At 42.3% G+C, this 25,987-nt stretch overlaps 1 protein-coding gene across 2 annotated transcripts in view; it reads right to left on the bottom strand.

The window, feature by feature from the left end:
* The window catches only part of ptk2aa (protein tyrosine kinase 2aa), a 551,780-nt gene that overhangs the window by 499,496 nt on the left and 26,297 nt on the right, over window positions 1-25,987 (bottom strand). Inside the window, exon 1 of one of the 2 annotated variants that reach the window (XM_041189013.1) lies at window positions 21,733-21,822. The exons of the other annotated variant lie outside the window; for it this stretch is intronic. Within the exon in view, the coding sequence (XP_041044947.1) occupies window positions 21,733-21,769 (37 nt within the window). The 5' untranslated portion in view covers window positions 21,770-21,822. Of the gene's footprint in view, window positions 1-21,732; window positions 21,823-25,987 lie in introns of those variants that run through there. 2 annotated transcript variants of the gene reach the window in all.

The raw sequence follows: 25,987 nt of genomic DNA, 5'->3' as shown, positions 1-25,987 counted from the left end.
AAGCTCCCCAAGAGTCTTATATGCTTCAATAAGGTCACCTCTCATTCTTCTAAACACCAATGAGTACAGGTCCAACCTACTCAACCTCCCCTCATAAGAAAATCCCTCCATACCTGGGATCAACCTACTGAACCTTCTCTGGACTGCCTCCAATGCCAGTATGTCTTTCCTTAGATAAGGGGACCAAAACTGTTCACAGTATTCTAGGTGTGGTCTAACTAGTGCCTTGTATAGTTTTAGCAAGATCCCCCTTTTTTATACTACACCCCTTTGAAATAAAGGCCAACATTTCAAAAATGTTGCCTTCCCTATTACTTGCTGAACTTCTATGTTAGCTTTTTGTGATTCATGCACAAGGACCCCCAAATCCCTCTGATCTGCAGCTTCCTCCATTTAAATAATATTCAGTTCCTCTATTCCTCCTGCCAAATAGCATAACCTCTCATTTTCCCACATTACATACCATCCGCCAAGTCTTTGCCCATTCTCTTAACCTATCTATATCCCTCGGTAGATTCTGTGTGTTGTCCTCACCACTTGCCTTCCCACCCATTTTTGTGTCATCCACAAACTTGGCGATAGTACATTCACTTCCATCATCCTAGTCAGTAATATATATTGTAAATAATTGTGGCCCCAGCACTGATTCCGTGGCACTCCGTTAGTTACAGGTTGCCACCCTGAAAAGGCCCCCCTTAACCCAACTCTCTGTTTTCTATTAGTTAGCCAATCCTCTATCCATATTAATATACTACCCCAACACCATGGGCTCATCTTATTAAGTAGCCTTATGTGAGGAACCTTTTGGAAATCCAAATATATTATATCTACTGGCTGCCCTTTATCTATCCTGCTTGTTACCTCCTCAAAAGAATTCTAATAAATTTGTCAGGCATGATTTACCCTTCAGGAAGCCATGCTGACTCTGCTTGGTTATATTATGCATTTCTAAATGCTTTGCTATTACATCATTTATAATAGATTCTAACATTTTCTCTAACATTTGACAATCTTACATTGTGGGTTACTTTCCTGGGCTCTAGATTAACTTTTTTTTTTCATAAGGAAGTATCGGCAACAATAACTTGCATCATATATTACCCTTCACATGGAAAAACATCTCAAGACACATCAATAGCATACTCAAAAACAAAATTGAGCCAACAAATGAGCTATTAAGTAACCTGAAGCTCTATGAAGACGGTTTTAGCAGGAGTGGGTGTCTTAAAGGAGAAGAGGGAGTTGGGAGGTAGGCTGAAGGAACAGTTGCCAAAGATTGGGCAAAGGGAATTGGGAGTACACAAGCAGGCCAGAGTCAGAGGGACAGAGATTTCAGAGGGTGGGTTACAGGACTGGAATAAGTTACAAAGGTAGGGACGGTAAAGCCATTAAGGAATTTAGAAATGAGGTTGAGAATTTAAAATCAGAGCCAATATAGGAGATTGAGATCACAGGTGAACAGGACTTGGTGCAAGATAGGTTGCAGATGTTGTGGATGAAGCTGAAGCTTATGGAGGCTAGCCATGAGAGCATTTGAATAGCTAAGTCTTGAGGTGCAAAGGTATGAATGAAGGAGGGACAGAGACAGTGAAGGTAGGATACACCAGTGCTTAAACCTCCATTGTATGTAATGGAAAGAATATGTAGCATAAGCTGATGAAAATGTCTTTTGTCCTCTCCATATATAATTGGAAGAAACTGGGGTTGTTGGACAAGCAATCTCTACAACCACAGACACTGGAGAGAGATAATGAAGCTATAAAACTGGGCATTTTCAATGTATGTGTCAGAGTTGACCAAATGACTTTGAACGTTGTCACCAAGTGACAGAACGTAAATGAGGAAGGAGAGATGTTTCAATCCAGAGGCCAATGGTATGGATTCAGGAAGTGATACATACAAAAGGCATCCAAGCTAAACCGATATTGTAGATATTCCAAAATTATAACATATAGGGCAAAACTACATATTAGAATAATATTGGAAAGCATCTTTTTCCACTTGGTTATAACATATGTTTATGGCTTCTGTGCTGGATCAAGTGTAATTATCTACCATAGTCATCAGGGGACCCAATTTAACAGCTAAGAAGTTTCAATAGCCAAGGCATTCAAACAGATTCCAGGCTTGCATGGCAAATTTAACCCACCAACCATGAAAGGAAATCCCTCTTGCAGGAATTGGGATCCTGCCTTTGCTCAGTGCTGTGATGTCCAGGAATGGTCATTCATCAACACTCAGTACTTCAGCTTTTGAGCTCATTAGGAAGTACCATCAGCAGTTTCATTTTGTCTGTTGATATCTTTGAAAATACCTACAGAATGATGTGAAATACAGAAATGCATGAAATAAATCTGTCTGTCCATAAAAAGGCAACTCTATCCATCCTAGAGGCCAACAGAAGCAGGACCACAAAAACTGATGGCTGCTCCTCAGGGTTAAAGTCTAATTCTGCACACTAAAGTTACCTTAGAATCTATGCTTTCATTGTTCAATCACAAAAAACAAGTTTTGATCACACTGCTGAGTCCAGGGCATTGACCGCTGGTTCCTGCAATCAATGCTGCATCTTAGACTTTAATAAGAGACAGGAACGGAGTTCAGGAAACTTTGTTTGAAAATCTGCTTCTCCTTTGGCCACAAGTCATTCACAACGGGGATTTGATGAAACCCCATCTGAATCTGATTTGACCCTCATTGGTAAATTAGTCAGCCAGTTGCATTCAGACTTGCACTCAGGGGAATTTGTCAATAGTCTTATACAGGGTACATTTTTCACGGTGAGAAAGGACCTAACTTACAGCTTCAGAACCTATGGCTGCTTGCTATACAAGTGTTTCTGCTGAGAAGCTATACACTCTATTTGAAACTTCAGTAAGCTTTGTTAAACAAAAAATTCTCACTATTTTGTCACATCAGATAAGTGATGTTCAGCCCCAGATGAATAACATATCTTCTCCTACAGCTAAAGGAGAGAGGAAAGAAAGAACTCCAGCAAATAGAGAAATAAAAAATCAGCAATGCAGCAAACTTCAGGACGTCCCAAAGTGCTTTACAGCCACCCTGGTGACTTTCACCACAGTAGGAATATAGGAAAATGCAGTCAAATTACACAAGTCCTACAAACAGTAATTACATAAATTATCATAATCTGTTTTTACTCATGATGGTTAAAGGATAAGTGTTGACCAAGGGAAATCACCTCCTCCACTTGGTGAATGCTGTTGTGGCATTATTTCTGCCACTGAGGAGGCAGGAAGGGCCTTGATTTAATATCTCATCTGAAAAATGTCCCTTTTGACAGTATAGCGCTCCCTCACTATGATACAAAGTATTAGCCAAGTTTATATCTTTGAGTTGATATCTTTGAAACTCAAGGGACCAACATAGGTTTTGGAAAAGAGAGCTTTCTAACTTAGGTGAACATGCTACCACTAAGCCAAGGCCTGATCCAGGTTATTTGCCTCTTTAGAGTTTCAAGGAAAAAAACTTAGCACAATGTTTTAGCATTTCTGGTTTCAGTTACCTTCCTTCAGGAGATTAAATTTGTGAATCAGTAGATAAGTTGTGTGCTTAGTAATGTCTTGGAACTTGCTGCACACAAGGTTGGTAGCCGGAATGGGCACTTAAAGGAAATAACTTGCAGGGGTAGAGCAGGGACAGTGGAACATGCTGGATTATTCTGCAAGGAGCTGGTGAGCCTAATGGCCTCCTTCTGTGACTCCATGATGCTTCCCAATCTATTCTTTTTTAGCTTGTGCTCTGGGCTGTGCATTTGATGAGAAGCGATCGAAGGCTGTGAGAAGAAAGCCTTGTAACTGAGAGAAGAATTGGCAGAAATATTTGTATTTTGTTGGTTTTACCGAGGAATATGACAGTGAGGACCTGAGGAAGATGGGAAAAAGCTACTTGTGGAACTAATTTGTCAAAAGGAAACATGCTTTAAAAAGTTAAGGGGCTAAGAAAAAAGCAAGTTACCAGGGCACAGAGTGCAACAACCAACCATGTTTTGCAACTCTATCCTTTTCCATCTAATTTTCCTCCACATTTATTCATTTACAGGATGTGGGTGTCGCTGGCTAGGCCAGCATTTATTGCCCATCCCTAGCTGCCCTTGAGGTGGTGATGGTGAGCTGCTTTCTTGAACTGCTGCAATCCATGTGGTGTAGGTACACCCACTGCACTGTTTGGGAGGGAGTTCCAGGATTTTGACCCAGTCACAGTGAAGGAACGGTGATATATTTCCAAGTCAAGATGGTGAGTGGCTTGGAGGGGAACTTCAAGGTGGTGGTGTTCCCATGTGTCTGCTGCCCTTGTCCTTCTTGATGGTCTATGTGTTTGTCCCTTTTTTCTTTCTCTTAATCCAATCTTTCTTTTCTTTCTGTACTGTACCTCATATGACATTTTGACCCACGCCAATTCACCTTCTTTCGCATTCCTTCCTGTTTATTTCTCAATCCTCAAATCTTAATGGTTAAGGAGATGGACTGACCCATTGTTCACCAAGATCCCAGAAACTCTTTGACCTAAGTGCCATTCTCAGCTCGTATTTCTAGTACTCTGAAGCCTTGAAACGTTTTTGCCCAACATGCTTCAACAACTGTGGCTAACAGGACAAGATGAAGGATGCCTTGATCCAGCAAAATCTGGCCTATTGTATCTATCTCTGAGACACAAGCTATAAGAAAAAGCTTTGTTCCACAAGATCAAGGCCAGTTGTTTGGATATGCAAATCAATTACAATGTCAAGTACTCACTCCAAGGCCAATCAGATTATACCCAATCAAAGCATTAATTTGACATTAGACACTTGAATTATTAATTGGCTAGTGCTCAAGGTATTTCACAGTGTTTCTGCTCTGGCATGAATGGCTGGTCAAGCTCAGAGGCGAAAGTATACAACATATTTTGACCATTTCTTCGGTCCAATTTCAGCTGTATCTAAAGTAACACTGAGGAGTGAGGTGGATCATATACCATCACAATACGTAAACATTTATACTAGTCTTGCTATTTATTGAACAATGTTAAAAACATGCTCTGAACAAGGCACACTGAAAACTTTAAAATAAAACAAGGCTTTGGTTTAGCCCCAAAGATAGTTTTATTGCCAGCCTGTAAGTGTATTATTTGCTCTGGGTGAACTCAATGCTTCCAAATAAATCCAACTTGTAGTTTTAGCATTAGTGATACCGTCTGAAAATGTAGAGTTATATCCCATATTGGAGAACAGCAATGCATGGAACCTTTGGTGCAAATATCCCAGTTTTAAAAAATGTTGCTTGCCAGAAGCACACTGCTCTCATTTGTGGCATGTTCAAGCTTCTAAGTTTGACATCATTGAAAACAAGTTCTGTCGAAGGGTCATGAGGACTCAAAACGTCAACTCTTTTCTTCTCCGCCGATGCTGCCAGACCTGCTGAGTTTTTCCAGGTAATTCTGTTTTTGTTTTAGATTTTGAAAAGATTTAGCAACTGAAGACTGGGCATCCATGAGGTGCAATGAGCCATCAGCAGCAGCAGAACTGTACTCAACCACAATCTGTAACCTCATGGCCCAGCATATACCCCACCCTACATGACTGTCAAGCCAGGGGATCACCCCTGCTTCAAATGAGGAGTGCAGGAGGGCATGCTAGGAGCAGCACTAGGCATACCTAAAAATGTGGTGTCAACCTAGTTAAGCTACAACACAGGACTACTTGTGTGCCAAACAGCTTAAGCAGCAAGCGATAGACAAAGCTAAGCAATTACACAATGAATCATACCGAATCTCTGTAGCCCTCCCACATCCAGTTGTGAATAATGGTGGACAATTTAACAATGCACTAGGGGAGGCGGCTCCACAAAATCCCCATCCTCAATGATGGGGGAGCGCAGCACATCAGTGCAAAAGATAAGGCTCAAGCATTTGCAACAATCTTCAGCCAGAAATGCCAAGTGGATGATCCATCCAAGCCTCCTCTGGAGGTCCCCAGCATCACAGATCCAGCTTTCAACCAATTTGATTCACTCCATGTGATATCAAGAAACGCCTGAAGGGACTGAATACTGCAAAGGCTACAGGCCCTGACACCATTCCAGCAACAGCACTGAAGACTTCTGCTCCAGAGCTTGGCATGCCCCTAGCCAAGCTGTTCCAGTATGACTACAACATTGGCATCGACCCAGCAATGTGGAAAATTGCCCAGGTATGTTCTGTACACAAAAAGCAGGACAAATCTAACCAGGCCAATTATCTATCAGTCTATTCTCGATCATTAATAAAACGATGAAAGGGGTCATCAACAATGCTATCAAGCGGCACTTGCTTAGCAATAACCTGCTCATTGATGCCCAGTTTGGATTCCGCCAGGGTCAATCACCTTCTGACCTCATTACAGCCTCGGTTAAAACAAGGACAAAAGAGATGAACTCCAGAGGGAAGGTGAGAGTGACTGCCCTTGACATCAAGGCAGCATTTGACCGAGTGTGGCAACAGGAACCCTAGCAAAACTGGAGTCAATGGGAATCAGGGAGAAAACTGTCCGTTGGTTGGAGCCATACCTAGCACAAAGGAAGATGGTTGTGGTCGCTGGAGGTCAATCATCTCAGTTCCAGGTCATCACTGCAGGAGTTCCTCAGGGTCGTGTCCTCGGCCCAACCACCTTCAGCTGCTTCATCAATAAACTTCCTTCCATCATAAGGTCAGAAGTGGGGACATTCGCTGATGATTGCGCAATGTTCAATACTATTCGCGACTCCTCAGATACTGAAGCAGTCCATGTCCAAATGCAGCAGGACCTGGGCAATATCCAGGCTTGGGCTGACAAGTGGAAAGTAATGTTCATGCCACACAAGTGCCAGGCAACAACCATCTCCAAGAAGAGAGATTCTAATCAACGCCCCTTGACACTCAATGGCATTACCATCGCTGAATCCACCACTAGCAACATCCTGGGGGTTTTCATTGACTAGAACCTCTAGTGGACTAGCCATTTAAAAACTGTGGCAACAAAAGCAGTTCAGAGGCTTGGAATCCTGCAGCAAGTAACTCACTTCCTGACTCCCCAAAGCCTGTTCACCATCTACCAGGCACATGTCAGGAGTGTGATAGAATACTCTCCGCACATCTGGATGAGTGCAGCTAAAGGGTCTTAACACCATCCAGGACAAAGCAGTGCCCTTGATTGGCACCCTATCCACAAACATACATTCCCTCCACCACCAATGCCCAGTGGCATCAGTGTGCACCATCTACAAGATGCTTTGCAGGAACCCACCAAGGCTCCTTAGGCACCCTTGACAGCTACCATCTAGGAGGACTAGGGCAGCATATACATAGGAACACCACCACCTGGAAGTTCCCCTCCAAAACACTCACCATCCTGACTTGGAGATATATCATTGTTCCTTCACTGTTGCTGGATCAAAATCTGGATGCCCTCGCTAACAGTGCTGTGGGTGTACCTACATCACATGGACTGCAGCAGTTCAAGGAGGCAGCTCACCACCACCTTCTCAGGGGCAATTAGGGATGGGCAATAAATGCTGGCCTAGCCCACATTCCATGAATGAATAAAACAAAACCTCAATTTGTATTTAAATAACTTTTTATTAAACTGGTAGTGGCACCGACAAGCAGCGTTCGGTCCTAGGGTTGCTGCTGTTTCACTGCTCTGATTAATGGTATGGACTGTGCATTTAGAAGTACAGTCAGCAAGCTTGCAGATGGTACTAAATTCTGTGCAAGGGTAAAGACAGTAGAGGTGTGCAATCTATTACAAAGTGATTTAGATGCACTGAGGAATGGGCCATAAAATGGCAAATGGCATTTAACCTAGAAAAATGTGTCATGTGTGTCGGTAGGATCACAGAATACACTTACCTGGAAAAACTCAGCAGGTCTGGCAGCATCGGCGGAGAAGAAAAGAGTTGACGTTTCGAGCTGCCAGACCTGCTGAGTTTTTCCAGGTAATTCTGTTTTTGTTTTGGATTTCCAGCATCCGCAGTTTTTTTGTTTTTATCACAGAATACACTTATCATTCACAGCACACAACAGTGAAAACAGTTGAGAAAAAGAAAGAAGCTATGTTATTCTGCACAGATCACTGGATGTTCATCACCAATGCAGAGGAACTGTAGCCAAAGCTCACAAGGTGTTGGTTTTATCAATAAAACCCATTCCTTACAAATAGAACATCGGCATTCTGAGATTATACATGTCATTGGTCAGACTGCATCTTAAGTATTGCACAAAGTTGTATTCCACTGGCATGGTGGATGACATTATAGCCCTGGAAAAATTTCATGAGAGTGATGAGAATGCTTCCTTTTTTTAAAATTCGGTGATGGGTGAGGCCAGCATTTATTGCCCATCTCGAATTGCCCTCGAGAAGTGAATAGCTTGCTAGGCCATTTCAGAAGGCATTTAGGAGTCAACCACATTGTTGTGGGTCTGGAGTCACATATAGGCCAGACCAGGCAAGGACAGCAGATTTCTTTCCCTAAATGGCATTTGTGAACCCGGTGGGTTTTTAAACAATCAACAGTGGTTTCATGGTCATCACTACACTTTTAATTCCAGGTTTTCTTTTAATTCAAAGTTCACCATCTGCCATAATGGAATTTGAATGAATCCAGGTCCCCAATGACAATGCCACTAATACCGCCACCTCCCCTATCTTATGGAATTAAGTCTACTTACTTACAAGCAGCATAGATTTAGAGGCAACCTGACAGAGAATCACAAAATAATTGAAGGGCTGGATACCATGCCTAATGATCAATTATTCCAGTTCAACAGATTGGGGAGGGCATGGTGACACAGGTTTAACCTACACAAAACTGGTCTGCACTGAATGATGAGCGGCTTTTCTTTAAAATTTAGGATGAAAGGCTGGCTGATGTTAACCTTCTGCAAGTCTTCAGGAGGGAGATAATCCAGTTCTTCAGTAGGGTAGAGATCATATCATATAGAGAGCAAGAAGTTTTACAGTTAACTACATAGTTCACATGATCATGTGGACTGGCTTCAATTATCTGTGGAGGTCAAAGCGGAATTTTCCAGAGGATCTTTTTCCCATATTGACCCAAGGTTTTGCTCTCTTTTCTCTCTCCCATGAGATAGCAACACAACTTTTATTACATTGCACTTTTAACGTAATAAAAGTGTTCCAAAGCACTTAACAAGACTACTATCAAAAATATTTTACACAAAGGTACATAAACAAATACGAAGGCAAATAGAATAAGTCGCACCTTAAAAGACTAAAGACTAAAGAGACAGAGAACTAGCGAGGTTTAGGAAGGAAGTTGCTGAATGTAGGCCCTAGACAGCTGAAGGCTGTGGAAGATGAGGGAAATGGGGACGGACATGTGAGGTGAGCAATATTTTCTTTTAAATACACGTGTGCACAGCAATTTGGAATGTACTGACCATTGAAATAAACAGGCCGTTCACAACTTTGTGACTTTTGAAATTTAAGTTGCCATGGATAAAAAAGTAGCACTCAATCTGCCCAGTACCTTAGTGAATCAGCCGTTTTCCTCACGTCCTGTTGTCCACTGCTCCAAACTTCCTTGAAGGTTCCCACCTGGCCTAGCCCTAAATTTCTCTCCTATCTCCCCTCACAGCCACTTCAAGCTCACCTTGACCACAGGACCCACCTTCTGTTCCCTCAACTCTATTCCCACTCAATTGCTGACCACACAACTACCTTTCATGGCTCCCATGTTAACTGATATTGTTAACATTTCTCTGCTTCAGCCGCTGGCCCCCCGCACTGCCCTCTCCCAGCCCCTTGGCATACCTTCCATCATCACCACATTCTCAAAACCATCCATTGCCTTCTCCACCTTTGCATCATCTCCAATTTCCCTTTACTCTCCAAAGTCCTTGAGCATGCTGTCACTTCCAAATTTGTGTCCATTTTTCTCAGAATTCTATGTTTGAATCCCTCCAATCAGGTTTCCAACCCTATTACAGTACCAAAATGGCTCTTAAAGTCACAAATTACATTTCATGTGATTATGACAAAGGTAAACTATCCTTCATTCTTTTTGACCTGCCTGTAGCCTTCAACATAGTTGACCACCCAACCTACCTCCTCTACCATTGTCCAGCTGGATGAGATAGCAATCACCTGATTCTATATCTAATTGCAGCTACATAATCACCTGCAGTGGCTTGTCTTCCTGCTTCTACACCATTACCGTTGTTCTGTGGACACCATTACCGTTGTTCTGTGGACACCCCCCCCCCCCCCGCCGCCAAGGATCTACCCTTGGTATCTCCTATTTCTCATTCAGCCCATCTCCCTCCTTAAAATATAACTTTGTCCATTTTCTGGTCAGCTACCTTTATAACTGCGTATCTGGCTCAGTGTCAATTTTGTTTTCTAACGCTGCTGTTGAGCACCTTGGGACATTTCACTCCATTAAAACTTGTTACATAAATACAAATTGTTCTTGTTATTGTCTTCTATCATTTAACTTTTAACATTTAACAGGTCACGGTGCTGTCGAAGAAAAAATGTTAAAAGGTTTCAGTCAAGGAAATCCAGTCCAAAACACCTAGATGCATAACAAGCACTGCCTTCCTTTATTAAGTTTCAGCAGATATTTCTGGATAGTATTAGTACGCACACTGCATATCAGTACTTTTAGGACTAATGATTCAACAACTGTGTGGGGAAAAAGAAAATCAAATATGGGTCATGTAAGTCAATAAAAAAAAGGTTCCCTTACATAAATAGCAGGAAATGATTTGCTCATCTTTTGAGTCATCCAGATTGGCATCTCTCCAGTCTGTAAGCATTACAAACAGTCACCAAGGTTTACAACCTACTCACAAGTACATTTTTTTCTAAACTTAATTTCTAAAGCTTCCAAAATGGATGTCTTTCATCAGAAAATTTCAACAATAAAATACTGGCCATGAACAGTATCTAAATCAGCACCCATGGAGTCATCATAATTATGACTCTGTACTAACTCCCAGCAGAAATACAATTACTCCCCTGAACAACTTCAACAGAAGTCAACTGTCTCAACTGATTAAAAAGCATAAACACAATTACAAGTTTATGAAGAAATACAGTCTTAAAAGTTCAAATGTTGTTTTATTGCACATCAATTTAATAAAAGGTTTATTACCACTAACTTCACACTACAAAAATGCAAAAACAGGATTCTCAAGCAGGATACTTGAAGTTACTGAGTAGGAGGTGCCAGGGAGGATCAAGGACATGATAGAACAGGAGAGTATGTCAAAATACTTTTGAAAGATAGCATGGCCAAGTGTTTTTAGGAACGGCTTCACAGGATCAGAGTCATGCTGGTTCGAAATACAGGTGCAATGGAACAGAGGAAGCTGGAGACCAATAATAATGTGGAGGCAATAAAACACATGGCTAAAGAAAAATCAGGTTGGAAAAAAGCAAAAGCATGTATTTTGGGGGGAAAAAAGGATAATTTTAAAATGATTCTCTCAGGGCAGGGACCCAGTGTTAAATATTAGTGTAAAGGGTAAGCAGGAGGGGAATAGGCTGAAAAATTCTTGTTGAACTGAAGGCTCTGAACAATGCAGCCAAGGAATATCAGCAAGGAGAACATTAGAGAAATAAATATTTGAGGTGATTAAAGTATGACTTAGGCAAGAGCGGAGATTGCAACTAACCAGACTGGCCTAAGGACAATTTAGAAGTTCATGCATACTGCTAAGGCTGTGCACCACCTGATTCAACAGGGCAGCTGAGGATGTCCTTATTTTTACGAATGTTGGGCTGAAGAAATTTCAGCTAAAGCAGAATTTCATGTTGGAAACTAGTTATATAGTGTGGCCTTCAGAGTTGATGGTGGTTTAAAAGGGCAGAAATGACCATCACCTGTAAACAAGTGTATGCTAGTACAGTGTTTGTAGATAGTGTTGTTGAGTAGAATGTTATGGCAGTGAAAAATTGTACTTCTAAGCTGGTCAGTTGCCGTCAGACATTTCAAAATGCCTTACATTAAGGATGAATAAACAGTAGATGCCAAGTAGGAGGAAAATTTATTATGCAGATGATGAATAAAAGATGATGCTTTTTCAAAAAACTGTAGGCACATGAGATTAAGCTGCTTGAGTACATTTTTTAGCTGTAGCATGATGGGTAGAAGTAGAACCAGAGCACTCAGCCTTTCACGCAGACCACAACGGAAGTCTACATAGCAGTTGACAATTGTTTCAGAAATTGAGAGGTTAAGGAGCTGAAAGAGGGCCATTATTCCACAGTAATCATCATAGGGGAGGTGGTGGCATTGTGATATTATCACTGGACTGGTAATCCCGAGACCTAGGGTGATGCTCTCAGGACCCAGGTTCGAATCTCACCACAGCAGATGACAAACCAAGCCCAGTCTACCCTGCAAATCCTCCTTAACTGCTGGGGCTTGTGCCAAAATTCAACAGACTAGTCAAGCAACAGCCTGACAAGTCATACTCATGGAATCACACTCACCATCCCTGGTGGGATAGGACAACCCAGCAGAGGTGGCGGGACAGTGGTATACAGTCAGGAGGGAGTCCTGGGAGTCCTCAACATCGACTCCGAACCCCATGAAGTCTCGTGGCATCAGGTCAAACATGGGCAAGGAAACATCTTGTTGATTACTACATACCACCCCCCCAGCTGATGAATCAGTGCTCCTCCATATTGAATATAGAGTGGCAAGGATGCAGAGTGTACACTGGATGGGGGGTTTCAATGTCCAACACAAAGAGTGGCTCAATAGCACCACTACAGACTGGGTTTGCAGTAAGCAGGGAAAAACATACTTGATCTCATCTTCACCAATTGCCCGGGTGCGGTGCTGATACTGTCATGGCAGGTGTGACCACCACACAGTCCTTGTGGAGACAAATATCCATTTAGCATGGTGGTAGTGCCACACAACAGTGGAGGGTTGTCAGGATTTCGGACAGATCTAGCAACTCAAGACTGGGCATCCATGAGGCACTGCAGGCCATCAGAAGCAGCAGAATTGTATTCAACTACAATCTGTAACCTCATGGCCCCATGGTCATATCCTCCATTCTACCATAACCACCAAGCCAAGGGATCAACAAAGAGTGCGAAGGGAATACCAGAAGCAGCAATAGTCATACGTAAAAATGAGGTGTCAACCTGGCGAAGCTACAACGCAGGACTGCTTGCATGCCAAACAGCATAAGCAGCAAGCAATAGACAGAGCTAAGTGATTAAACAACCAACAGATCAGGTCAAATATCTGCATTCCAGCCACGTCCAGTTGTGAATGGTGGTGGGCAATTAAACAACTCACTGGAGGAGGCGAGTCCATAAATATCCCCATTATCAATGCTGGAGGAGCCCAGCACATCAGTGCAAAAGAGAAGACATTTGCAACAATCTTCAGCCAGAAGTGCTGAGTGGATAACCCATCTCGGCCTCCTCTAGAGAGCCCCAGCATCACAGCATCTTCAGCCAATTCGATTCACTCCACATAGTATCAATAAACAGCTGAAGGCACTGGATACTGCAAAGGCTATGGGGACCTGACAATCTTCCGGCAATTGTACGGAACACTTGCACTCCAGAACTTGCTGTGTCCCTAGCCAAGCTGTTCCAGTGCAGCTGTAACACTGATTTCTACCCGGCTATGTGGAAAATTGCCCAGGTATGCCCTGTACACAAAAAGCAGGGCAAATCTAACCCAGCCAATTACTGGCCCATCAGTCTATTCTCGATCATCAGTAAAGTGATGGGAGGGGTCATCAACAGTGCTATCAAGCAGTACTTGCTCAGCAATAACCTGCTCGCTGACACGCAGTTTGGGTTCCATCAGGGTCACTCAGCTCCTGACCTCATTACAACCTTGGTTCCAACATGGACAAAAGAGCTGAACTCCAGAGGTGTGGTGAATTTGACTGCTCTTGACATGGAGGCAGCATTTGACCAAGTGTGGCATTAAAGGTCTGAGAAAAACTGGAGTCAATGGGAATCAATGCAAAACTCCCCAATGGTTGGAGTCATACCAAGCACACAGGAAGGTGATTGTGGTTGCTGGAGATCAATCATCTCAGCTCCAGGACATCACTGCAGGAGTTCCTCAGAGTAGTGTCCTCAGCCCAACCATCTTCAGCTGCTTCATCAATTACCTTCCTTCCATCATAAGGTCAGAAGTGGGGAGTGTTTGCTGATGATTGCACAATGTTCAACACCATTTGCAACTTCTTAAATTCTGAAGCAGTCAAGGTCCAAATGCAGGGAGACCTGAACAACATCCAGGCTTGGGCTGGCATGTGGCAGGTAACCTCCGTGCCATACAAGTGCCAGGCAATGACCTTCTCCAACAAGAGAGATTCTAACCATCACCCCATGACATTCAATGGCATTACCATCGCTGAATCACCCACTATCAACATCCTGGGGTTACCATTGGCCTGAAACTGAACTGGATGAGCCATATAAATACTATGACTACAACAGCAGGTCAGAAACTAGAAATCCTCTGACGTGTAACTCACCTCCCGACTCCCCAAAGCGTGTCCACCATCTACAAGGTACAAGTCAGGAGGATGAGTGCAGCTTCAATAATACTCAAGAAGCTTGACACCATCCAGGACAAAGCCTGATTGGTACCCCTTCCACAAACATTCACTCCCTCCACCGACAAACAGTGGTAGCAGTGTGTTCCATCCACCAGATGCAGTACAGAAACTCACCAAGGGTCCTTAGACAGCACCTTCCAAACCCATGACCGCTACCATCCAGAAGGACAAGGACAGCAGGTACATAGGAACATCACCACCTGCAAGTTCCCCTCCATGCCTGAATTGGAAATATAGTTTCTTCACTATCGCTAAGTCAAAATCCTGGAACTCCCTCCCAGTAGCACTGTGGATGTACCTACACCACAGGGACAGCAGCAGTTCAAGAAAGTAGCTCACCCAATCTTCTCATGGGCAATTAACGATGGGCAATAAATGGTGGCCTAGCCAGCAACTCTCATGTCCCGTAAATGAATTAACCTCTCCAACCTGGCTTCTATCTCACTTACAACATTGAATAGCGTTGTCAAAATTAACAATATCTTGTTTTATTTTATTCAAGTACTGAAATCTGTGAAGTATGACAAACTCTCAGCCTTCGGATCTTCCAATCATTTCTTTTAAATAGATAGTATAAAGTATTAATAAATCCTAGACATCTATCATACTGATTAGCAATCTTAAGATTGCTGTTACTTTTCAAACCATGTCATGAGTTTGGCTTCCAATGTATGAACATAGATTCCTCTTTATTCCTGGACACTTAGATAACCCTTGGTTCCTTGGTTTCTCTGCAACACCAGCCACAGCTGAGAAGGCAGATGGTCTCATAGGGTGCTCTCAATCCCATTCCAAAGCCATTTTATGACAACAGTCTGCAGTTCCAGTACAACTGCAACATAGAAAAAGCAAAATGCTGCAAACGTTAGAAATTTCAAAGCATAGAAAATGCTGGTAGCTCTCAGCAGCACCCATTTCAGGGCTTATGATCTTTTGCCAAAACTCAAAGCATGGTGAAGAGTAATCAGCATGCAATTGTAAAGGAAAAGATCAATAATAAAGTTACATGCCAGGAGTTTTTCCAAAAAAAAATGCAATCAATATTCAGGAAACTTTGGAAATGCTTCATTGCTGAGCGTGGACAATGGAATAAGTCAGAGTACAATATGGCACTATGTTTACTTTAGAAATCAATAGGGTAATCAAAAATTTCATAGTGCAAAAAGTTGTACTTAAGCTTCGTTATAATGATAACCCAGATAGAGACAGAAATAAAGAAATAAGAACAATTATTTTTCAAGTTGTTCCGGTGATGTGGGGAACACTGGAAAGAGAGCTTTCATCCTATTTATCCTAAGGAGTACTGGGTCAATTGTGTGCGACATTAATCACACATGGACCCTGTAGAAAGGAGTGGTAGGATCCCTTCCCTGAAGGACACTGGTGACCTAGTTGGATCTTATCTTAAAAAAAACAACAATCAAGGCAGCTTTCAGGTGTTTTGGTGTTTGCTTGTAAATTACCCGATTTATTTACTTCAATTTCACAACTTGCCACAGTGGAATTGAACTCTCAACTTCTGCGCTGCAAATACAGTACCATAGCACTAAGCTACCAAACACAGAAAAAACCTCTGGTTATGTAAAATATATATTTTGGACCAGGGCATCACAAGCACAATTACTTTTTTTCAGATAATATCAAAATATGAAAAAAACTAAATGCTGTAAAACGCATGTAAAAGTCGAATTTTTGAGACTTTCATTTAGTTAGGGGTTCAAGTTTTACATGGGTAATGATTGAGGGCCTTACTTTCAACTAAAAGGTCATGGGGGAAGCCATTGTTGAGATGTACCAAAGCACCCAATCAGCACTCTCTTCATTTGGTTGTGTAACAATGAACAGTTCTAAACCATGGAACTTATCTTTGCTTCCAAATGTGTTGCTTGGGCTTAACAAATCCTGTGTACCAGATAGCTAACCTATCACTATGATGATTCTTTTTCCCAGTCTCATGAACTTTGAACTGCACATGGAGCTCCCAGCCTTTCAGGTAACATGGCACTCAGTTCCAGATTGATCCGTTGACTACGGTTGTCGGGTGTTAGGCGAACGTAATGATCCATCAACATGGTGCTCCCAAAGAAGTGTCAAACGCAAGCCTGTTCCCTGATAAGGTTTCATCATGCGGTGCTCCTGCTTCAGAGCCTCCCTCAAACCCCCACAGCCTGGGAGAGGAAGTCGCAGGATTAGCTGGGCCTGTGGTTTCAATGCTGTTTGGGTGTTTGGGGAAGGGAAGGAATGGGAAGGGCTGCATCAATGGAAAATGCCACGTTGAACGGCTCCCAGCTCTAGACATAAGCCTTGGTGCATGGGGATTGCACCGAGTTGGCATTCGCAAGCACTGTTTTAATGAATTATGAATTGAGGTATTTGAAAAATTAAGGAATTTTCGGCTATTACTGAAGTTTATACAGCAAATACAAATGTGGACAAAATTACTGGGATTTACACTTCTAATGCATCTGGACTACCAAGTAGTATTTGCCATTCTACAATCAGCAGAGCAGATCAAACCTACCCGATCTATCACATCTAGTCATGAACTAGAAGTGAGGGACAACACAGCAACTAACAGGAAAATCTGTGACTATCCCTAATCATGACTCTGGCAGAGACAACATGTGAATGCAAAAGACAAGGCCAAACCTCTCAGTAATAGCATTCGGTTGGGATGGAGGGGTCACCATTGACCTGAAACTCAAATGGACCAAACAAATACTGTGGCTACGAGAGCAGGTCAAATGCTGGGTATTCTGTGGCCAGTGGCTCATCTGCTCAAAGTCTTGCTACTACCAACAAGCAGAAATTAGGAATATGATGGATTATTCTCCTTTTGCCTGAATGGGCGTGGCAGTAATAATACCCAAAAAGTTCAGTACCATTCAGGGCAAAAAAGTGATCAGCACGTCATCCACGAACCTAAACATCGGCCCGCTCCAACACCAGAAAATTGTGGGTAACACTGTGTGCTATTGACAAGATGCACCGCAACAACTTGCCACAATTCAGCAGCACCTCATGAACCAGCAGCCCACAACACCACAGCAGCAGGTGCACATGAACACTATCGCTTCCAAGTTGCACACGATCCTGGCTTTGACATCTCACACTGTTCCTTGATCATTGCTGGGGTCAAAATCATGGAATCCTTAACTTCCCATATTTTGGAAGCAACTTCACCACATGAACATCACCAGTTCAAGGTGGCAGGCAACCATCTGTTCAAGGGCAACTAGGAATGGGCAAAAAAGGCAAACCTTGACAGCAATGCCCATATCCAGAGAATAAATAAGAAAAGGAAACTTAAAAGGTAACAAAATGCTCCTAATTGAATAGCACATTAGTTTGTGCTGAAGGTAGCTTGTAAGGCCACTGAATACAGTACTCAAGATTTCAAGTCTGGAGGAGATGAAGCATGGATGAGTATTTCATCTGCTACAGGTGTGAGAGATGAATGGATGTAAGAAACACTGCTGAACTTGAAATAAACAGTTTAGTGAAGGACAGGTTATGAAGACAGAAGCTCAGCTCAGACACAACCAGAACGTCAAGGTTACCACTATTTTCTTACATAGAGGGTAAATGCCAGTACAGACTGGTTGTGTGGAATGGTTGTTTTCAAGCTGCAAATTATATGTATTTTGTCAAGCAATTTACAAAGTATGATACATGCAGGGCCAGGGTGCAGAAGAAATAAAGAGAGAAATACAATGTAAAGCAAAATATTGCAGATGCAATACATAATATAAACAGACAATGCCAGGAACATTCAGGTCAGGCAACATCTGTGTAGGCAGAAACAGAGCATACAGACCATGCTCAACCAGCCCATGCTTGCAAAACTCAAAATAGTGTCCAACATTAGATGTGATTCCACTACTGAACAACATTTGTTAAATAATCCTCAATGTGCTAAGAATTACGCTGACAACCAATTGTCACTCGGCTCACAATGCAGTACATTTGCGTGTACTGAAAGCTATAATATTAATACACAGGGCCCTGTTCTTTGCAGACAAAAAGAACATGTACATACACTGCGCCTGTTTCAACTAAACAAAATAAGTGACAGCCATTTGCTGACTCATTCCTCAGGGCAATGCCTTGACCAATCAGGGTCAAGCTGCCTGGTTTAAATTTCAAACAATGCTTGGCAGTTAACTGTCAGTCACCATCAGTGGTGCTTCTCAATTGCAATGCCACTTGCCAACCAATCAGTATAAATTGTAGTTTTCCCCATTATGTTGGTATTCCTGTGAGTGTCCTGATAAGCGCAAGACGAAAAGCTTAGGCATGTTTCTTTTTGCAGCAACATTCAAGAAACAGAGTTAATGGCCTGGATTATGTCGTGGAACTCTGCAGCACATCCAAAATGATGTAAGGAACCCTGTTCCAGAAGTCACAAAATCTCAGAATCTTAGAGTGAAGAGGCCCTTCGGCCCATCGAGTCTGCACCGACACGTGAAAAACAACTGACCTACCTACCTCATCCCCTTTACCAGCACTTGGCCCATAACCTTGAATGTTATGACGTGCCAAGTGCTCATCCAGGTACTTTTTTAAAGGATGTGAGGCAACCCGCCTCCACCACCCTCCCAGGCAGCGCATTCCAGACCGTCACCACCCTCTGGGTAAAAATGTTTTACCTCACATCCCGCCTAAACCCCCTGGCCCCTCACCTTGAACTTGTGTCCCCTCGTGACTGACCCGTCAATGAAAGGGAACAGCTGCTCTGTATCCATGCCCCTCATAATCTTGTACACCTCCATCAGGTCGCCCCTCAGTCTCCTCTGCTCCGACGAAAACAACCCAAGTCTATCCAACCTCTCTTCATAACTTAAATGTTTCATCCCAGGCAACATCCTGGTGAATCTCCTCTGCACCCCCTCCAGTGTAATCACATCCTTCCTATAATGTGGCAACCAGAACGGCACACAGTACTCCAGCTGTGGCCTCACCAAGGTTCTATACAACTCCAACATGACCTCCCTACTTTTGTAATCTATGCCTCGATTGATAAAGGCAAGTGTCCCATATGCTTTTTTCACCACCCCAATAACATGCCCCTCCGCCTTCAGAAATCTATGGACACACAGACCAAGGTCCCTTTGTCCCTCAGAACTTCCTAGTGTCATGCCGTTCATTGAATACTTCCTTGTCAAATTACTCCTTCCAAAGTGTATCACCTCACACTTTTCAAGGTTCAAGTCCTCATCTATATCCAACAGAAACCATTTTCACTTAGGAGTGGGAGGACCTGACTCCAATATGATGGGAAACCTGAACTCAGCGGAGCCATTTGAACTTAGTGCTGAATTCAAAGAGACCCAATTTTCACTGTAGGTGGGAGTTATGAATCTTTAATCGCAAATGCTCCTGAAGGGCAGAAAAGGTATGTAGAACCATCAAGTTGTCAAGTTATTTCAATGGGCAGCCCTTTAAAAATTAACAGCCTGCCTGTGTCTTTGTGAATTGGAAAATATTTGTTCTAGCAGATTCAATAGCTGTTTGTTGACCAAACTCCAAGTGCGATCATTGTAGTATTATTAATGCTTCTCTGCTTTCCATAAGCTATTATCACAGCAGTTTGATTGACAGCTCCAAGAGGTTATGAAACAATTAGCTGTCTTTGATGTCAGATTATGAATACAACTGCTTTTGCATGTTTTAATAAGGGATCACGTTCTTGAGGGGATTTAAATGCACAGAATGGGCTTTCATGAATGGGACTAACTTTTGATATATATAGTGATGGCTGTAGTAGATATTTAGAACTTTATTTTATTTCATCTCAACATGGCTCCTGAGGTATGCCCATGGTGGACACTGAGTGAGTTGGCATAGATTGTGTAAGGAAAAGGGGTGGTAGGTAGGTTCATGGGTTGGCATGAGTTGGCATGGATGGGGCATGGGAATGGGTGGTGTGAGGAGTGAGACTGGAGGGCCTAAAACATAATCAAACAACAGGGATGAAGTCCCAGAGAACCAAGGCAGGCCTCAAACAGCCCACCTCAGAAAAAGTGGAAACGTTGTTTCCAAGATCTGAAATTGATGTTGAGTTCAGAAAGTTGTCAAGTACCCACTCACAACATGCAGTCCCATGCTTCGAATGTCCACTGAGCTTCATAAAACCAACAGGAATAGGAGCAGGCCATTTGGCCCCCTTAAGCCTGCTCTGCCATTCAAATAAGATCATGGCTGATCTCATAGTGCCTTCATCACACTTTCATTTTTGTCACCCAAATCCTCGACTGCCTTGTTAATCAAAAATCTGTCTAATTCAGCCTTGAATATATTCAATGACTAAGCTTCCACTGCTCTCTGGAGTCAAGGATTCCAAAGATTAATCAGTCAGAAAAAATTCCTCATCTTCATCTTGAATGGGAAACGCCTGGTTCCAGATTCCCCATTGTAAAGTATTCTCTCCGATCATGATATCCACTGAAAAGGGATGATATTACTTCAAACTAGTGCTCAGGATAGTTATCCCCCATCAGTACACAGCTGGTGAGACAGTCTGCATTCTTGTCACCTGTTTTTCTCCTCCACCAAACTCCCAGGCCACTTTGCTCGATTTTTCACATATCCCTCCTCCTCTGTTAATCTGCTATGGCCATTGACACATCTTCTATTTCTTTCATTATCTTCTTCTAACACAATATTATCACGTCTGTTATTTAATGATCTCCTGTCCTTCACTTAATCAATCACCATACATTCCTCTTCAGTTTTTTTATCCTCTGGCTCTGATCATTTTTAACATCTCCCAGTTCTGATGAAGGCCATCAATTTGAAAAATTAATTTTACCTTGCTCTCACCACAGATACTGCCTGACCTTCTGAGTGTTTCCAGCATTTTCAGTTTGCATTTCAGATTTCTAGCATATGTAGCAATTTGCTTTCAGTTTCATTTTTTTTCCTCAGGCTGGTATTTACATGAACAATTCAATTCACAAAAGAACAGGAATCAAACAGCCAAGTAGGTTTTTTTAAATACAGGGCCTGCTATTTATTAACCTAAGTCATGTTTAATAATTCACCTCAGGTCATAATGAACAAGCTGTACTTACAGCACCAAACGTAAAAATAAAGAAATGCAAGGCTTTTGATTATGAAATTTAAGTTTGGTATCTCACGTACCTCCACCTGCACAGTTCAAAAATTCCAAAAATTGCATTTTTCACTGTAGAACATAAATCTTCTGTACAGGGAATCGGAGCCTGTCCACTGTTCTGTTATCAAATACAAATCCTCTCTTGATTAGCATTCCACCATGTTTCAGGAACATCGTGACTGCAAGACAGATCAAAACATGTCCCAGTACTGCAGGAACATTTTTCCCAAGTACAATCGATTCCTTTGGCGTGAGTAATCAGCAGGAGTAATTATGTTTTGCATCTGATTAGTTACTTGCTTCTGATTAGGTGGTAATTCTTTTATCAGATATATCAGGAAATCCCAGTGATCATACTGCTGCTCCTTGCAAAATATTTTTATAATGTACAATAACCCAAGGACTAAAATAAATTTTGAGTTTCCAGTCATACAATACAGCCACCAGCACTAGGGAGGGATGAACAGAACATTGAAAACACAGTAAGTTCAAGATATAGCAAAATATGTAAATTACAGCTAAGGGAATAGCATAAGCTGGTCATTTTTTGCACTTGACCTTATTTTCAATATGGTCATTGTGTGCACTATACATGCAGCATTTTTAGCAGATTGTATGAAGATGGTCATCAGTTGGTTAGGCAGGCTATTCATATGGTACTTGGCTAAATGATTTTTACTGGTAAATACTAATTAATCCAAAAACAACAAATTTCTTATTCAGCAGTAATCTTATTTTCATGCAACTAAAATCACACATTCATCATTCATTATTTAAGAGTCACTTGACAAGTTAGTCAGTGATTGATGCCTGGACAATATTGCCTTTTACTCTACGTAGCAATCAGTCACACTTTGCAGGAAAACAACTGTTATAGCTTTTGTGGGAGACAAGTAACTGATCTTGGACATTATGGAAAATACTACTTGGAATGTGAGAACTTCTCATATGGGGTCAATTGCTTGCTCGCCTTCTGCGTCATCATTGTCATCAACACAGGTTGTGGCACTTAGGCGAGAGTAGGAGTCAATGAAATCTTGTTCCCAGATCTCAGTTCAGTTGCTCAATAGGAGCTTCAGTGTCAAAGGGGACAAGCTGACATGGGAATGGACAGGGGAGAACGATCAAGTATGTCAATTGACTCCCCAGTTTCGTCAACCCTGACAAGGAAGCTGCAGTTGGTGAAGGATTAGATGACAGCAGATGGTTTGACCTGCTGTAGTGCAGGGACAATTCAACTGCAGAAGTCAGGCAATTTCACTGGAGGATGATTAATCTTGCAGGCTGGATGCAGACTGTGAAATGATCTTCATATCGACAGAGCTTAGCAGATAATTGCACTCATGGGTTTTCACAGTTTTGATTATAGCTTTGCTGAAGAATGGAAGTGGTTTTGAGTTGGAAGAACACAAGACTGACAGTGGAAAGACAATAATCAGCATGGATGCTCACAAACAGAATGACCAGAGGTTTTGGCTGTGCACTTCACAGTAGTCCTTACCCCATTAAGTTAAAAACACACTGGTCTATCTCAGCTTTCTAATTATGCTCCCGGGGTGTGGAAGGATGATTATGTTCAGGAACTCCCTGCCTAACAGCACTGTGGGTGTACCCTACACTACATGGACTGCAGCTGTTCAAGAAAGTGGTTCACCACTAACATCTCAAGAGCAACTGGGGATGGGTAAAAAATGTTATCCTTACCAGCAACACCTCCATCCCAAGAATGAATCTAAAAAAGCTACAAATACACCTGTGTTGAACAACAAGGTTGAGAGACTTGGTGAACTTCCCCACAGTTTTGCAGAAGTCAGTGTGTGGCTGTGTTTACACTGCTTTCTGAAGATGGTGAGCCAGCGATAACCCAGAAGTTGGGCAAGGCACAGAAAAACATACTGGTCTCATCCATGTAACAGACGTTCCTTGGTTCATATATTTCAATCATGGATGCCAAACATTGCTTCCAGTCACTAACAATAGCGGGGTGACGATGGTACAATCACCTGAAATGACTTGAAAGGAGATGGCGTGATAATTGCAGAATGACTCCAGCCACCCATTTGAAGCCTTGATCTTGGTTATACCTAGAGGCTCAGCATCCTGGATGGCTTTTTTGTTGACAGAGTGGGCTGGAGGTGGGGTCAGATTGTGACCGAGCACACAGAAACCACTCCCATAATGTGGACGGACAGGTCGTATATATAGCAGGAATGCTTTCTCCTAAGATTCATTGCTACATACCAGGTATACGATTATGCTTGGGTTTAGCAACCATTTGCTCAAATCTTTCCTGGTGAACATTTTCTCAATAATCTTGCTCAAGAACCTATTAAGATTATAATCAGTGCCTAATCACCTGCAAAAATGCTAAGAACTTCAATTTGGAAGCAGAAATAACAAAGGAACTCATAGGCCAAATACAGTAACTGTGTATTGGAACCTGTTCTTCACAACATTCTCAAGACAATAGACGAATGAACTGTGAGGGTGGTTGGATGCATATGTATCTTCTGGGTCCAAGTGGGGTCAGTTGCTTGCACAACTTCTGCCATGCATTATTTTTGAAAGCAGGGACAGTAGCTGCAGGGGCAATTCAAGCCCCAATATCAGCAGTAAAAGCAACTGCAGCAATGATTCAAACTCCAATTGGTAAAGACAGCAGCTGCAGGGGTAATTCAAACCCCAATACCAGCATGAGCAGCTGCCATGGGGAGATGAGTTGGAAGTCATAGCTCGGGTACAGGCAGGAATTCATAAGTCATCATGACTCAGACTCAGATGAAGTACATACTGCTGAATCTAAATAGGATAGAGCAAGAAAAGGATCTGGGCGCACAAATATTCAAATCATTAAAGTAGCAATAGAGGTCAATAAAGTCTAAGGGGGAAAAAAGTTAATCAAGCACTAGGGTTTAAAAAATATAGTTACCATAGAGGTAATTGAAGTGAATAGTATAGGTGCATTTAAGAGGAAGCTAGACAAACAAATGAGGGAGAAGGGAATAGCGATTTATGCTAATAGAGTTAGATGAGAAAAGATGGGAAGAGGCTCGAGTGAGCATAAAACACCAGAGACTGGTTGGGTTGAAAGGCAGGTTACCTGGCAATTGCTTGAGGCGGAACCAGACTTTTGGTGTCATATTTGACCTGACAATGAGCTTCTGAACACATATCCATGCCAGCTCCAGGATGGTCTTATTTCCAAACCAAAACATCATCCAACTCCACCACTGCCGCAGCTTATCTGCTTCTGGAAGCTTACTCTAAGCCTCTGAAACCTCTAGACTATTCCAAAGCACTCCTGACCATTTCCCACATTCTACTCTCTGTGAGCTTGAGGTCATCCAAAACTCTGCTGCCCATGTCCCAACTCACACCAAATTCCCTTCATCCATCATCCCTGTGCTTGCTGACCTATATTGGCTCCCAATTGAGCAAGGCCTCAGTTTTAAAATTCTCATCCTTGTTTGAAATCTTTCCATGGCTTCGCCCCTTTCTATCTCTAAAATCTCCTCCAGCCCTACAACACTCCAAGATATTTGCACTCCTCAAGTTCTGGCCTGTTCAGTATCCCTGATTTTGATTGCTGCACCATTGGTGGTTGTGCCTTCAGCTGCTGAGGCTCTAAGCTTTGGAATTGTCTCCTGAAACCTCTCCACCTCTCTTTCCTCCTTTAAGTCCTTCTTAAAGCCTTCCTCTTTGACCAAGTTTTTGGTCATCTGTCCTATTATCGTCTCATGTGCTTCAGTGTAAAGTTTTGTTTGATAATGCGCCTGTTAAGCACCTTGGGGGGACTGTTATAGGTGCTATATAAAAACAAGTTGTTGCAACTCTATGTAGCATTCTGAACTGTGATCTCAGGCCATGTCCCATGTTTTAAGGTGTATAGGTGCTGGCTATAATTGGTAATTTGCAAATCTTCCATTGTTACAGAGTGCCCCTTGTATCTTTTAGGATGCAAGTTATTTGGCACTGTCAATAAGTGTCCATCTTTTGTAGCTGTCCAGCCAGGCACAGTTTCACGAGAAGTATGCTGACATTTCACCCAAAGTGTAAGCCATGACACTGAGTGTTGACAGGTTTTCGGTTTATCAATAACATGATATTCAAGGATAATTGATACATGCAAAGCAGGTAGGATTGATGTTCAGTGAATCTTGACCAACCTTTCCTTCAGAAGCACTATGACAAGTTTATTGCTCTCAACACCTGACCCAGATGAAATACAAGATGCCCATACTGAAACCACTGACACATAATGACATCAGAAGAAATCATCCA

The sequence above is a fragment of the Carcharodon carcharias genome, chromosome 6 (genome assembly GCF_017639515.1).
Source record: "Carcharodon carcharias isolate sCarCar2 chromosome 6, sCarCar2.pri, whole genome shotgun sequence".
Taxonomy (NCBI): Eukaryota; Metazoa; Chordata; class Chondrichthyes; order Lamniformes; family Lamnidae; genus Carcharodon; species Carcharodon carcharias.
Note: the sequence above shows the minus strand (reverse complement) of the source record. Positions and strands in the feature narration are given on the sequence as shown.